The sequence below is a fragment of the Numenius arquata genome, chromosome 1 (genome assembly GCF_964106895.1).
Source record: "Numenius arquata chromosome 1, bNumArq3.hap1.1, whole genome shotgun sequence".
NCBI classification, from domain to species: domain Eukaryota; kingdom Metazoa; phylum Chordata; class Aves; order Charadriiformes; family Scolopacidae; genus Numenius; species Numenius arquata.
Genome location: NC_133576.1, coordinates 59,567,838 through 59,584,019, shown reverse-complemented (window position 1 = coordinate 59,584,019; position 16,182 = coordinate 59,567,838). Strand labels below are relative to the sequence as shown.

The following is a 16,182-nucleotide window of genomic DNA, read 5'->3' as shown; positions in this document are numbered from 1 at the left end:
ATTTTCTATCCCCTTTGTCCTTACCCAGAGGCTTTCACCTGTGTTGTCACCAACTGCAAGTGTCATACAATCCAAACCTCCCTTACATACAGTGCCACCACCCCCACCCCTCCCACTCTCATCTTGCCTACCCTGCCTATCCCTCCTGCAGAGCCTACAACCATCTACCATGGCATCCCAGTCATAGGACTTATTCCACCAGGATTCTCTTATGTCAATGATGATGTAACTCTGGGAGTGGGTCAAAGCTTCTAGCTCTTCTTGTTTTTCCCTCATGCTGTGCGCATTAGTATAGAAACATTTCAGATGTGCTCCAGTGTACTCAACACATCCTGGAGCAGGTGGAAGGACCTCGCTAGCACAACATTCCTCAAACTTTGGCATGCCATCCTGTGGCTCAGCACTTTATTCGGTAAAGCAACTTTTTATATGTAAGATTATTTAACCTATTGTCTTAAAAATATTACTTCACAGTTAAGCTGTTAACTCCAAGTCTGTGGCCACATAATTATACCAAAGTGTATACCTTATTACTATGCAAAAGGTATACAATACTTTTAATGCATCAATTCAGATGTTTAGCAGTTTATTTGGTCTGGTTGATATGGGGTTAATTTTCCCCATAGCAGCCCTTATAGTGCTGTGCTCTTTATTGGTAGCTAGAAAGGTGTTGATAACACACCAGTGTTTTGGTTACTGCTGAGCAATGGGCGCACAGCATCAAGACTGTCTCTCCCACATTCTCCCCTCACCAGTAGGCTGGGGGTTGGCAAGATGTTGGGAGGGGACATAGCCAGGACAGCTGAGCCCAACTGACCAAAGGGATATTCCATACTATATGACATCTTCCCAGCAATAAAAGCTAAGAGAAAGGAGGCGGGGAGGAAAGTGGGCATATTATGATGTTTGTCTTCCAGAGCAACTGCTACGAGTACTGAAGCCCTGCTTTCCGGGAACTGGCTGGACATCACCTGATGATGGGACGTAAAGAATATCTTTTGGTTTCCTTTGCTCTGTGAGCTGCCTTCATTTTTCTTGTATTAAACTGCCTTTATCTTGACCCATGAGTTTTTTTCATCCTATTTCCTTCTTACTGCCCTGCTGAGAAGGAGAGTGATAGAAGGGCTTGGTGGGCAACTGGCATCCACCCAAGGTCAATCCACCAAAGGCAGGTCCTGCTTAACCAACTTGATGTCTTTCTATGACCATGTAACCCACCTTCTTGATGCGGGGAAGGCTGTGGACGTTGTCTACCTGGACTTCGGTAAGGCCTTTGACACCGTCCCCCACAGCGTTCTCCTGGAGAAGCTGGCGCATCATGGCATAGACAAGTGTACTCTTCACTGGGTAAAAAACTGGCTGGATGACTGTGCCTAGAGAGTTGTGATTAATGGGGTGAAATCCAGCTGGCAGCCGGTCACCAGTGGTGTCCCTCAGGGCTCAGTTTTGGGGCCAGTCTTGTTTAATATTTTTATTGATGATCTGGATAAGGGGATTGAGTGCACCCTCAGTAATTTTGCAGATGACACCAAACTAGGTGGGAGTGTTGATCTGCTTGAGGGTCGGCAGGCTCTGCAGAGGGATCTGGACAGGTTGGATCAATGGGCCAAGGCCAATGGGATGAGGTTTAATAAGGCCAAGTGCCGGGTCCTGCATTTCGGTCACAACAACCCCAGGCAACGCTACAGGCTTGAGGAAGAGTGGCTGGAAAGCTGCCCAGCAGAAAAGGACCTGGGGGTGTTGGTGGACAGCCGGCTTAACATGAGCCAGCAGTGTGCCCAGGTGGCCAAGAAGGCCAACGGCATCCTGGCCTGTATCAGGAATAGCGTGGCCAGCAGGAGTAGGGAAGTGATCGCGCTGCTGTACTTGGCCCTGGTGAGGCCTCACCTCGAGTGCTGTGTTCAGTTCTGGGCCCCTCACTACAGGAAGGACATTAAGCTGATGGAGCGTGTCCAGAGAACAAGTCATATGAGGCGAGGCTGAGGGAACTGGGCATGTTTAGTTTGGAGAAGAGGAGGCTGAGGGGGGACCTCATTGCCCTCTACAACTACCTGAAAGGAGGTTGTAGAGAGGTGGGTGTTGGCCTCTTCTCCCAAATGAATAATGACAGGACCAGAGGAAATGGTCTAAAGTTGCAGCAGGAGAGGATTAGGTTAGCTATTAGGAAGAATTACTTTACTGAGAGAGTGGTCAAGCACTGGAATAGCCTGCCCAGGGAGGTGGTAGAGTCACCATCCCTGGAGGTATTTAAGAAACGTGTAGACATGGCACTTCAGGGCATGCTCTAGTGCCCGAGATTGTTGGTTTGTGTCTGTTTGTGGGTGGGTGTGGTGTGTGGTGTTTTGTGGGTTTTTTTTGTTGGTGGTGTTTTTTGGTGTGTTTTTTTTTTTGTGGTTGGACTCGATGATCTCAAAGGTCCCTTCCAACCATGAACATTCTGTGATTCTGTGATACAGATGAGATCTTTGTTAGAAACAAGATGCTGAATTGTTTGCCTTTACTGTGTACAAGTATTATAAATAAAAGTTGACAATTACTTGTGCCAAGAGATTGCTTGTGGTTTTATTATTATTTTGATACACTTGGGATTTTTTTGAGGCCATACCCTGCACAGGTCAAATAGGGAAGAATGTAGGCATTGATTCTCATGCAAACCTTGCTCATAAATCATGTTCCAGCTGTCTTGGACATAAGGATGGACTGTTAATCACACCAGACTGGTACACATCTTTGTAATAAGATCATCCTTCTCTTTCTTTTCATGGTCTGACAGAAGGGACACAATGTTTAAGTTTAACTGGGAGTTTGAGTTAGCGCTTTATGAGCAGCTGAAGTTTTAATTTCTCACATTGTTGTAAACAAACCCCCCCAACAGTATTTAACAGGATGAGATGGGGAAGGAAGGAAGCTGAAGGAAAATACAGAATTAAGCTTACTGTGTCCACAGCAGTTTGTGCCCTTGAAATGCTTATGAAGAGTTCTAGGTGAATTCCAACAGCTCTGTGAAAAACCCACCCATTTTGACAGAATTAAAAGGCATGGAAACAGACAATGGTGAGGTGTTTGGTGTTTAATGGTCTGTGCTCCTTGGCCCATGCTGGGATTCTGGTCTGAGGATGAGATGAGAGTTCAGCCTGGTGGGAAGCTTTCTTCTCTCAGCAGCATTATTTTGAAATAGGGGAAAAACTACCGCATTGCGTAACAAAACTCAGAGGTTTTAGCTCCTATTTGTCTACAAAGCTTATTCTACTGCCCCAGTGCAAGGACAAATTTTTGCCTCTCTCAGTAAAACTACTTGAATTTTGCAGCCTTTCTGGAAGCTCTTGCCATGGGCTCCAGGGTTTTTAAGTGTCAAAAGCTCAGAAGCTGTTGCTGAGGCAGTGAGTGGACTATCAGGAGTGAAACCAGAGCATGTTTTCACTGTGCAAGTCCTTCTCTGAGTTGTTCATCAGGCATCTGTTGCCAATGCGGGTGCTCTGTGGTCTGTTGCTTCTTGTGTGGTGGCTGATCCCAGCCGATAGCCAAGCCCCCACCCAGCCACCCTGGGGAGAGTATCGGGAGGGCAGGAGAGAGAGCAGCTTGTGGGTGGAGATAAAGACAGGTTAATAAATAAAGATTAAAAAACAAACATGGTGCAAAAGCAATCCCTCCCCACATAACTACCAGCTGACAAATACCCAGCCAGCCCCTGAGTGATGGCTGCTGTGGTGAAGGTCCCTCTCCAAGTTTTATCGCTGGTCAAGGCACTATATGGCATGGGTTATCCCTTTGGTCAGTTTGGGGTCCGCTGTCCAAGCTGTGTTCCCTCCCAGATTCTTGCCCACCCTCAGCCTGTTGCCCAGGGAGTCAGTGTGAGAAGTGGAGAAGGCCTTGAGGGTGTGCAAGTTCCCCAGTAGCCATACCACTGGTGTGTTATCAACAATGTTTTGGTCACCACTTCAAATCACAACACCCCAGGGGCTGCTATGAGGAAAATGAACTCCACCCCAGCCAGACTCAGTACGGTTGTCGTGAGTGAGAAATGAGGTGTGGTTGTGGGCACTCATGGTGTTCTTCTGCAGGCCTGTGTTGTGCTTACTTATCAAAAATGGTAAAGTAGGTGAAAGAATAAAAGACACTGCAAAGAGCAGGCAAAGCACGGGGACTTGCTGTGTTCTGTGGTGCTGGGGGCTTCCCCAGCCGAACGTCAAAGCAAGCTGGGTAAGCTCTTAGCGTAGATCTGTGAGGGTCTCCTCCTTCACCAGAGCTCTTAGAGCTTCCTCTGCCCTTGATGTAGGCCAGTCTTCTCCACTGCTGTCTTCTGTTTATTATTTTTGTTATTTTTAGTGCCTGCAAACATATTTCTGCCACTGCTATCAGCAGGGATCCTACATTTTTACATCCCTTAAGGCTTCTGCAAGAGATTTTGTTATCATTTCCTCAATTTTGCTATCCATTTCTCATTGTGGTTCTTTTTGTACATTTGTCTACATCGGTCTGAAGAGTCAACTTACGTATTTCAAAAATTGAGCAACTTAACTTATGTCTTTGATAATTTCCTGCATAAATTATGCAATGTTACACTAAACGTTGTATTAACGATGAATACTTGAGGTTGCATCATAATTATTGGCATGAGGGTTAGCACATTAGAGAAAAGACATTACTGAAGGTCTTTAGGTAAACTACTCAGCTTTAAGAGAAACATGGTAGTATCCTGATTTTGATAAATAAACTAAAGCAATCTGTGGTAAATTTTCATTTAGAAGAGAAAAAAAATGTAATGTTCACCATTCTGATTTCAGTCTAATTGAAAACCAAACTTGTACATGAAAGAGTAAAGAAATTGAAGACTCTTGCTTTATTCTAAGTTAAATTTCCACTCACAAAGATGGCAAAACGCATGCGTTGTTACCAGTGGGTCCTGCCGTAGCACGTGGCACAGGAGGAAGTACTTTTTTGCTTTCAGTTACTTTATGTTTCACAGGAGGCAAAAGAGATTTTGCACAATGTCTGATGCAAATCTGAACTTTTAAAATCAGTAAACCAGTGACTCCCAGTTCCTCTGAAAATCAAATTATAGCTTTGAAGTTCTGGACTGCTGATCTCCCCTGCATTTACCCCTGACCTTTTGAAGAGAAATGTTGTATTTTGCTTACCACATTTCTTAGGCTAAAAAAAAAAAAAAATCACAAAAAAGTGCTCTGCATTTCTACTAGTGGTCAGCTAAAGTTGCAGTTTCACTCTGCACGGAATTGAAACTCAAGTGCTCTTGACTGTGTGACAGTGAGTTCCTAATATGAAAAAAACAAAATCAGCCTCACATGAAAAGGCAAAGCATTGGTACATCTTTTAAAATGTGTGATGTTTGTAGGTATAGACTGCAAGGAAGATCTCCAAAGACACAGAAGACCTGTCGAAAATTACAGTGTTGGGTGACTGTACACTGTGCTTTAGGAAACATACTTACAACTCAAGTGAGTGGGTTGCACTGGTTTTGGCTGTTTATAGCCAAAACCAAGCTAATTGTTTTCAAAGTAGCTAGCATGGGGCTATGTTTTGGATTTGTGCTGAAAAAAGTATTGATAATGCAGAGATGTCGTTGCTTCTGAGCAGTGCTTACACAGAGTCAAGGCCTTTTCTGTTTTCCACACCACCCCACCAGTGAGCAGGCTGGAAGGGAAGAAGAAGTTGGGAGGGGACACAGCTGGGACAGCTGATCCCAACTGACCAAAGGGTTATTCCATACCGTATGACATCATGCTCAGCATATAAAGCTGGGGGAAAAAGAAGGGAGGAAGGATGTTCAGCGTTTGTCTTTCCAAGTAAACGTTACCTGTGACGGAGCCCTGCTTTCCTGGGGACGGCTGAACACCTGCCTGCCAATGGGAAGCAGTGAGTGAATTCCTTGTTGTGCCTTGTTTGCATGTACAGCTTTTGCTTTACTTATTAAACTATGTTTATCTCAACCCATGGGTTTTCTCACTTTTAAACTTACTATTCTCTCCCCCATCCCACCAGGGCAAGCAAATGGCTGAATGGGGCTTAGTTGCCAGCTGGGGTTAAACCATGACAGGGGCATTAAGCATCTCATGTTTAAGCGAGGTTCCAGTGTCATATACCAGGGATGTGGTTAGGTGCTTGAAGAAGTCAACTTTCACAATCCAGCTTGTGCCGAGTCATTCTCTCATTTCACAAGTAAGCACATTTGCTCTACAATCAGGTGAATAACTATAAATGAGGGGAAGCTAATTTTCCCTTTTGGTGGCATACAATCTGTGAAATAGTCAGAGCAGACTTGCTAGCGTAGGGTGCTTGCAATGAAGGTTTTCCTCTTACCAGAAATGCGTTGAGTGGCCTTGCAGAACATAGCAGGATTTTAGTGAGATGTCTGCATTAGAATCATAGAATCATAGAATCATCTAGGTTGGAAAAGACCCCTGGGATCATCAAGTCCAACCATCAACCTCACTCTACAAAATTCTCCCCTACGCCATATCCCGCAACACCACATCTAAACGACTCTTAAACACATCCAAGGATGGTGACTCAACCACCTCCCTGGGCAGCCTGTTCCAGTGTCTGACCACTCTCACTGTGAAGAATTTCTTCCTAATGTCCAGTCTAAACCTACCCTGTTGCAGCTTAAAGCCATTCCCTCTTGTTCTATTGCTATTTGCTTGTGAGAAGAGACCAGCACCAACCTCTCTACAATGTCCTCTCAAGTAGTTGTGGAGAGTGATGAGGTCTTCCCTCAGCCTCCTCTTCCTCAAACTAAACAGTCCCAGCTCCCTCAATCGTTCTTCGTACGATTTATTCTCCAGGCCCTTCACCAGCTTCGTTGCCCTCCTCTGTACCCGCTCCAGCATCTCGATATCTCTCTTGTATTGAGGTGCCCAAAACTGGACACAATGCTCGAGGTGTGGCCTCACCAGTGCTGAGTACAGGGGCACAATCACCTCCCTACTTCTGCTGGTCACACTATTTCTAATACAAGCCAGGATGCCATTGGCTTTCTTGGCCACCTGCGCACACTGTGAATTTGAGTTTTCTTCTAACATGCCACAACAAAATTGGCAACTCTATGGAGCCTAACGGTGAGCCAGTCCCTTCCGTGCAAGTGGTGAAAGTGGGATCTAACCCTACTGAGAGATGGGGAAGCCACCAGCAGAACCACCTCCGGCTGCACAACACAGCCCGGGGTGGGTGGAGGCAGCTCTGGAGCACAGGGGCTTCCCAATCAATCCATTCTCTTACTTTTCTTTTTCCTTGGGATCTGGGATCTGCAAACAGATTGTGTCAGAGGAGGCCCTTAACTCACCCCGCACATATTAGTTACAATAACCCCCAAAGAAAACCTCAGTGCATACTGCATGAAAAGAAAAATCCAGTTACCACTAAATAGCAGAGGAACCGTATTTTATTATAGTACTTTTAGTAACCAGGCACAAAGGTGAACAATATAGTCCTAGACCTCAAGTGAATTAATGAGCCCTTTCCTAGGCCTTGATTGACACTTGAACTTGATTGACACTTGAACTCCTTGAAGCTACTAGCAGCAGAAATGAATACATAATAATAAAAAAAATGGTAATTACTTAACTCTGAAATATAAAATATTGTTTATGTCAACTAGAAATTTCTTTCTCCATTCCTGCAAATTACACTAAAAAAGGGGCGGTGGGGAGGAGGGGTGGGGAAGAAGGAACTTGAGCTTCTGCAAATCTTAGTTGCCTTATGTGAATGTTACCCTTATGTAATGCATTTATCTCCCAGCTGATTAATCTAACACTTTGGCAGCGAGTACTTTCAAGTTGCCCTCCTTTGGAGTTCAACAGAAGAAAAAGAAAGTAGAGTAGTGATTACTGCTGTTGTCTTGAGTGAGTTATGTCACGTTATACTCTCCTCTGCACCTGAGCTGAACCACTGGGAACCTCTTTTATGCTGTTGTCTTCTGCTCTGATTTACAGTCTCCTCCAGCAACAAATTTGCCAGACCTGGAAGCACACAGAAAATGGTAGGTTAAACCTTCATTTCAAATTTGCTCTTAAGTCTCTTTGACTGCAATTGCTGTGGAAGGCTTTCAAGACTTTATCGGTTTTCTGGGTTAAATGCTGCTCCTTGGGACGTAGCGTGTGCTCTGCCTGGTGGCTCCTCCGGCCACGTCTTCCAGCAGCTTGTCAGCATTAATTGTGCATTGAGTATGACTGTTATTGTACTAATTAATTAATATTTCAATACTCTTTTTTATTTTTGTTTTAAATCCCCCGTTGTTAGCGCATCGGGAGGAGCGGGTGCCAGGGGGCACAGTTTCGGAAATGTTCAAACTTACTATTGTGGTTAGAAGCTGCAATACATAATGACAGGAAAGGAAAGCATTTATTTGTGCTGATACTAACTGGCTAGCATTTAATTGTACTCCTGTGCTACAGAATGAGTATAATAATGTCTTTTCTAATTACTATAACGTCTGAGATGTTCTTTTTTTCTCTAAACGTTCCCCCTTTCACCTCTGAAAATACATTTGGAACACCTAGGGAAAAACTTCCTTCGGAAACATCTAGCTGTGTTGTTGCTGAACGTTTGAAGAATGCCCTAAATCCTTATGGGTTTGTGCATGTGCTCGTTAATATCAGCAGAGTAGTGCTTTTTGAATTTCTTATAAAGCCAGGCGTAGATCCCAGAGAAAGGACAGTGCCCGTGCATACTCCAGCTGCACGTTTAAACTGGTTTCTCATTGCGAAGACGTTGCACAAGTCAGCGTTTCTTGTTTCTTCTAACTAAAACAATCTTTTTCGTTTGTTCTGGTACTATAACAGACACAAGGTGTTGCACATGCAAATAGTTAGACGCAGCACCACCACGTAACAGTTCACAGTTACAGAGGGCAAATGCCTTCAAAGGGTATTAGGAAACAGAAGAATATACACAGAAATGAAGCACAAAGATGGCAGGAGCTGGGCTGGCTCTGCAACAACACTTGGGTTCCTAAAAGTACTGCCGTATGTGAGAGTTCAAAATCTGAACATTGTGAAATGCCTCAAAAGGCATTTTTTGACTTCCTAAGAAACCTACAGTCTTCTTCATGAAGATTTTTAAGGCTTGGATTCATTGCACCTAATTTTAGTCACCTGAACCTGCAGCGTTAGTCCCTGTTTGGCGTGTAGTCAGGCAGAGCTCCCTCCATGTTCCGAGCTGAGCAGCGCCTGCAGAGGGGCCTCTCTCTCTTCTCTCCCACTCTCTTGAACGTCAGTGCAGGCCAGGCTTGATGGCAATGAAATGAGGAACTTGGGTAAGCACCTAAAATTAAGTGCCTGAATGCAGTGGCCAAGTATGAGTTCACGTGGACATTTTGTGGCGATCTAGATTGCAATCTCATTTTGCTCAAGTCCTGCTCTAGAGCTTGGGCAGCGGAGTTTAATTTGGTTTAGGAAATTGTGAAAGGTTGGTTGTAATGAACTTTTCCTCAAGAGCAGCCAGTCTGTGGTTGGAGCCCCAGTTAGCAGCAGAGGTTTACCTTCCTTCTTTTAAAGGAAGGCAGGCTGCTGGAGTTTGATCCACAACAGTTGTTGCGATTTTCCTCGCTGGTTGCAGGTACAGTGTCCGTGGCTGGCCAGGATCAGCACTTCACATTCTTCTGTGATGCACGTCAACAGATAAAGATAAATCCATGTGATAGAATGACATGTCCTGCAGTGCAGAGAGCCTCTGCCATTTCACTGCCACCTCTCTGCCATGCTCCATTGGCACCTGCCTTGTTTATTGCCCCTGGCCCCTTGGGTTTGTTGGTCTGATAAAACAGGGTACAGAGATAGGTAGGAGCTGGGGCACCATGGGCCATTCAGTTTGGATAGGCACTCTGTTTTTTCATTCGTTGAGTAAAGTCTTTTCCATGCATACTTTGGTGTGAGCCTTAGAAAAAAAGGAAGGCAAAATATTCACAAAAGCATATTCGGATTTTTCTTCGGCAATGTCCCTTTTCATTCAAAGAAAGATCTTCAGTTTTCCATGTAATTAATAACATATGTTAGAACCTTTCTTTCTCCCTCCCACATCCCTGACCATAGTAGTGGAGGAAAAAAAGCCAGGATGGCAGGAAGAAATGAATACATTTCATTTTCTCCAACTTGGCTCCCCACTTACTCAAATTATTCTCATTCGTCATTTTCGTTCAAGTGCTTTTCTACATCAGGAAATCAGAAAAGTTAATAGCCCTCTAAAGTTGATTGGTTAGACAGTTCTGAAGACACTGGTGAACTGTCTTACTCAATGGGCTCCATCTGGGTGAGTTTCCAAAGTAAACTGCACTGAACCAAATCAAGGCTATTTCGATTCTTAACAAATGACTTCACAAAAGTTGAAAATAATGAAATGTGAATTCACAGGCACGGCCTGGAGTCCAGATGAAGAATGCACCATAGCACTTGCTGACAGTGGGAAAGGAAATCGTGGTAGAGGAAAGGCTGTTGTGGAGTACCAAAACAGGTTACACTGAATTCAAGGTCTGCAGTGGACTTTTAAGTTTTTTCGTTCCATACTGAAGCTTTGTATTCAAAAGCTGACTGAAGGAATACCCAGAGTGACTCCTTTTGGCTGTTGAATCCAGACACAGAAGTGTGGTGCTGTGTGAGACTTGATGGGGCTTCTCTCACATCTGCTGCCCCGCTAGTCACTAGAGCACTCCTACAGATATGCAGATGCATAGGTAGATTTAGCATAGTTATTTAAGGTAATGCAGAAACACAACGTTATACAGGGGACACAGTGGTCTAAGTAAACAGTGCATACAACAGGAAGCTTCAATTAGTCTCAAGAGTCTGTCCCCTGCCAAGGCATGTCTTAGGCAACACTCCACAGGGGTTTCACTTACTGTTTGAGCAGGTCTTTATACGTTCTTGTGTCTCAGCTAAAGAGAAAAAACATTTCTGCGTAGTTTGAACACTTTACCTAATCGTCTGATTTTCAGCTGCCTAACAGAGTATTTGCATTCAATGTTATTCCATGCACAACTAATTCCGGTTGTTTAAGAGCACTCTGTGTGCCATGCATCTCCAAGTCTTCAACAGTGAGTTTTCCAGGGAGAAATGATCATGTTGGTTATTGTGGGGTTTATTATCTTTACATCTCTTGACTAGCACCAGACACAGACAGTTAAGAGGCTGTACAAGGCAGCAAGATGGTCATGGCCCCCCTCCATGTGCAAGGCAAGCCAAGGCTGGCAACCTGCTTGCCTGGCTGGCTGCCTCTGGCCAGAGGCACAGGCTTTCTTTGACATTGCTGCTGAGGAAGTAACTAGTAAGGTGTGACATATTGAAAGTTTATTGGTCTTCCCATAATACACACAAATCTGTAAAGCAGGCAAGACCACAAAGGCTTGACAGACAGAGAGTGTATTTTGGAAGGTTCTTTAAATGTCTGTAGGATTTTGGCTCTGATTCTTTACTGATTATTAATCTTTTATGGGACGTGCTTAATCTTAAATCTGTCTTTGTCATTTTCACACTTTGCAGTGATACAATGCCCTCTTGGCCCTCTGTCCTTATTGGACAGTGAAAGTGCAAGCTGGTACTAAACCATATGGAAGTAAAGCAATAGACTGGCTTAGGTCAACCATTCTCCACTCTAACACTCACTAGAGGAAGAATCCTGATGATAATGTGAAAATAGAATTAGGCACTCACCTGTTAGTGTGGTTTTGAAAAATTGCACTAGCTTTTAAGCGATACGGATTTTTCTCTATCTTTCATATGCTTCAAAAAATTAACTTTCCTCATTCACACTATTATACGATGGCAGTCTGATGGATGTTTAAAATTGCTTGTTTCCCCTTAAAGAAAATTTACAGAGATGTAGCCTTTAATCACTTGCCTTGTCATTTTTTCAGTATTTTTTTTTTGATGATTCATTATTTAGAGAGTGATCTTTATCTTACTACTACAACTCTTAGTGGTAAGAAAGTAAATCATGAGGAAATACAAACATATGCCTTCCCCAAATTTATAATCCTACCTGCATATGCACTCCTATCCAGTGTGAGGGTCAGGACCCCAGGTTAGCTATATTTGGTCTTACCCAGTACATGCTTGATTTGATGTCCTATGACATGTTCTCATTGCATTAAAAGCATGGCCAGCAGGCAGCAGGTCAAGGAAGATTATTCTGCCCCTCTGCTCCACTCTCATGAGACCTCACCTGGAGTACTGACTGCAGCTCTGGAGCCCCTGACATAAGAAGGACATGGACCTGTTGGAGCAAGACCATAGGAGGGCCACAAAAATGATCAAAGGGGTGGAGCACCTCTCCTATGAAGACGGGCTGAAAGAGTTGGAGTTGTTTAGTATGGAGAAGATAAGGCTCTGGGGAGACTTTATTGTGTCCTTTCAGTACCTAAAGGGAGCCAACACAAAAGATGTGGAGGGACTCTTTATCAGGAATTGCAGTGATCAGATGAGGGGTAAAAGTTTTAAACTGAAACAGAGTAGATTTAGATTAGATATTAGGAATAAGTTCTTTATTCTGAGGGTGGGGAGACTCTGGAACAGGATGGCCAGAGAAGTTGTGGATGCCCACTCCTGGAAGTGTTCAAGGCCAGGTTGGATGGGATTTTCAGCAACCTCATCTAATGTCCCTGGAAGGTGCCTGTGGAAGGTGAAAGGTGTCCCTGCCCGTGGCAGAGGGGTTACAACAAGATCACCTTTAAGGTCCTTTCCAACTCAATCATTTAATAACACTATGATGATTCTAAATTAATACCTCCCTATGTCCTTATTTTTAGGTTCCTCATGCAAAGGCATTGCCATTTGTCTTGCTCTTCCTATTTCCGATGCTCCTGTCGGGAGCTTGGTTTCCCAAAAGTTTACCCTGTGATGTTAAAGCTTCTGAAGGTACTGTGACAGTGGACTGCACCAATCGCCGTCTCATTGAAATTCCTAGAGGGATCCCAGCAAATGCTACCAACCTTACCCTGAGCATTAACGATATCCCCTATATATATCCAACATCTTTTGCTCATCTTGACAACCTCATGGAGATTGACTTCAGATGCAACTGTGTGCCTGTCAGAATGGGACCCAAAGATAACGTCTGCACCAGGAGACTGAAGATTGAGCACGGCAGTTTTTCTGCCCTGACAAGACTGAAGTCCTTGTATCTGGATGCAAACCAGCTGTTGGAAATACCCCGGCATCTTCCCACTACTTTAAGTCTGCTGAGCCTGGAAGCAAACAACATCTTTTCTATCCAAAGAACTAACTTGTCGGAGCTAGGAAACCTAGAAGTGTTGTATCTGGGACAGAACTGTTACTACCGTAATCCATGCAATGTTTCATTTGAAATTGAAAAAACAGCCTTTCTGGAGCTGAAAAAATTAACAATACTATCCCTCAAGTCCAACAACTTAACTCATATTCCACCCAATTTTCCATCGACTTTAAAGGAATTGTATATTTACAACAACATGATTCAAGAGATTCAAGAACAGGATTTAAGTGCCCTTCACAACCTAGAAATTCTTGATCTAAGCGGTAATTGCCCACGTTGCTATAATGCCCCATATCCTTGTCTTCCCTGCCCCAAGAGCACAATTGAGATTCATCCAAAGGCTTTTTATTCCTTGAAAAGTCTAAGAATTTTGAGACTTCACAGCAACTCTCTTCAGAGCGTACCCAGCAGCTGGTTTAAAAACATCAAGAATCTCAAAGAGCTTGACCTCTCCCAAAATTTCCTCCTAAAGGAGATAGGAGATGCTCAGTTTTTGCGGTTTATCCCTAGCCTTGTCGAGCTTGATCTGTCCTTTAATTTTGAACTGAAGATGTATTCTCCATCCCTGAATCTGTCTAAGACATTTTCCTCCCTCTCTAACCTGGAAACCCTGAGGCTCAGGGGTTATGTCTTTAAAGAACTGAGGAAAAGTAACCTAGCTCCATTGCTCCACCTCAGAAATCTAACTGTGGTGGATCTTGGGACTAATTTTATTAAAATAGCTGACTTGAAAGTGTTCAAGGAATTCCCTGCTCTTAAACTCATAGACCTCTCAGTGAATAAAATTTCTCCTTCTTCAGATGAATGCAATTCTTATGGATTTTGCTCTGATCCTCGGATTTCAGTAGAGCAATACAATAGGCAGGTATTACAAGAAATGCATTATTTCAGATATGATGTATATGGGCGAAGTTGCAGGTCCAAAGACAAAGAGGCTGCTTCCTACCAATCTTCAGTTAAGGAAGAGTGCCTGAGATATGGAGAAACTCTGGATTTAAGCAGAAACAATATATTTTTCATTAACCCCTTGGACTTCCGGGGACTCGGTTCCCTCAGATGCCTCAACTTGTCAGGTAACGCCATAAGTCAAACCTTAAACGGAAGTGAATTCTCTTCCTTGACTGGATTGAAATATCTGGATTTTTCCGACAACAGGATTGACTTGCTATACTCAACTGCTTTCAAAGAGCTACAGCTTTTAGAAATTCTAGACCTGAGCAATAACAAATACTATTTCTTGGCAGAAGGTGTTAGTCACACGCTCAGTTTTATGAAAAACTTGGCCCATCTGAAGAAGCTGATGATGAACGAGAATGAGATTTCCACCTCTATTAACACAGGAATGGAAAGCCAATCTCTTCAAATTTTAGAATTCAGAGGAAATCGCTTAGATGTTTTATGGATGGATGGGAATGCTAAATACTTGTCGTTTTTCAAGAATCTGACCAGCCTGGAACAACTGGATATTTCCTTCAACTCGCTCAGGTTTTTGCCTGACGGTGTTTTTCAAGCTATGCCTCCAGGACTCAAAATCCTCAACTTAACCAATAATCGGATGACGAGTTTCAAGTGGGGCAGACTCCAGTATCTGAAGAAACTAGTAACTCTGGACCTCAGCAATAATCTTCTCTCTTCTGTTCCTCGAGAACTGTCCAATTGCTCTTCAACACTCCAAGAACTGATGCTCCGAAACAATCACATTCAACGACTAACCAAACACTTTCTCAGAGGCGCTTTTAAATTAAGATACTTGGACCTCAGTGCAAACAAGATTGAAATAATTAAGAAATCTAGCTTCCCTGAAAACGTCATTAACAACCTGAGGATGCTGCTTTTGCATGGCAATCCTTTCAAGTGCAATTGTGATGCCGTGTGGTTTGTTTCATGGATCAACCAGACTCAAGTGTCTATTCCTCTTCTGGCAACAGATGTGACCTGTGCAGGCCCAGGGGCGCATAAAGGAAAGAGCGTGGTTTTCTTGAATCTGTATACCTGTGAGCTGGACACCTCTTATTTGATCCTGTATGCTCTGTCAGCTTCAACTGTCCTGGGCTTTATGGTGTTCACAGTGATGAGCCATCTCTATTTCTGGGATGTGTGGTATAGTTACCATTACTGCACTGCCAAGTTGAAGGGCTATCGGCGCCTGCCTTTACCAGATGCTTGCTACGATGCTTTTATTGCCTATGACAATAAAGATCCGGCTGTGAATGAGTGGGTGCTGACAGAACTGGTTGAAAGGCTGGAAGATCAGAAAGCCAGACAGTTCAATCTATGCCTGGAAGAAAGGGACTGGCTCCCAGGACAGCCCGTCTTTGACAACCTTTCCCAGAGCATTCAGCTGAGCAAAAAGACCATCTTTGTGCTGACCAACAAGTATATCAAAAGTGGCCGCTTCAAGACAACATTTTACATGGCCCACCAGCGCCTTCTAGATGAAAAAATAGATGTCATTATCTTGATATTTCTTGAGAAGGTCTTGCAGAAGTCTCGGTATGTCCGTCTGAGGAAGAGGCTGTGCAGAAATTCTGTCCTGGAATGGCCAACTAACCCCCGATCTCAGCCCTACTTCTGGCAGTGCCTGAAAAATGCAATAGCTACCAGTAATACCCTGGCTTACAACAAGCTACTCCAAGAAACTGTTTAGCTCTACTGTAAACACTGATAGCATGCCCGGTGAGCAAAAGGTCCTAAACTTATTTTGGAGAAACTGTTGAGGTGTGGAGGATAAATGTAACTGTGCCATTGTTCCCAAAATGAAATGTGCAATTGGTCCTCAAGCTGATAGTTCACTTGTTTTGCTATGACAAGATTGAACACAAACTGTTGCAGGCACAGATGTTTGTCTGACACACTCCTTGCTCAGCATTGATTGCTGCACAGTGAGAGAAGATACACTACCCACTGGAAGTCCTTGGTTTAGAACAGAATCACCACTTCCAG

The 16,182-nt window shown here is 43.7% G+C and overlaps 1 protein-coding gene across 1 annotated transcript; it reads left to right on the top strand.

The window, feature by feature from the left end:
- The first annotated feature begins 7,866 nt into the window (after positions 1–7,866).
- On the top strand, positions 7,867–15,886 carry LOC141464661 (toll-like receptor 7). The gene is given in 2 exon segments (XM_074147696.1): positions 7,867–8,022; positions 12,755–15,886. Coding segments are annotated over 2 exon segments (3,288 nt in total).
- Positions 15,887–16,182: the final 296 nt, after the last annotated feature.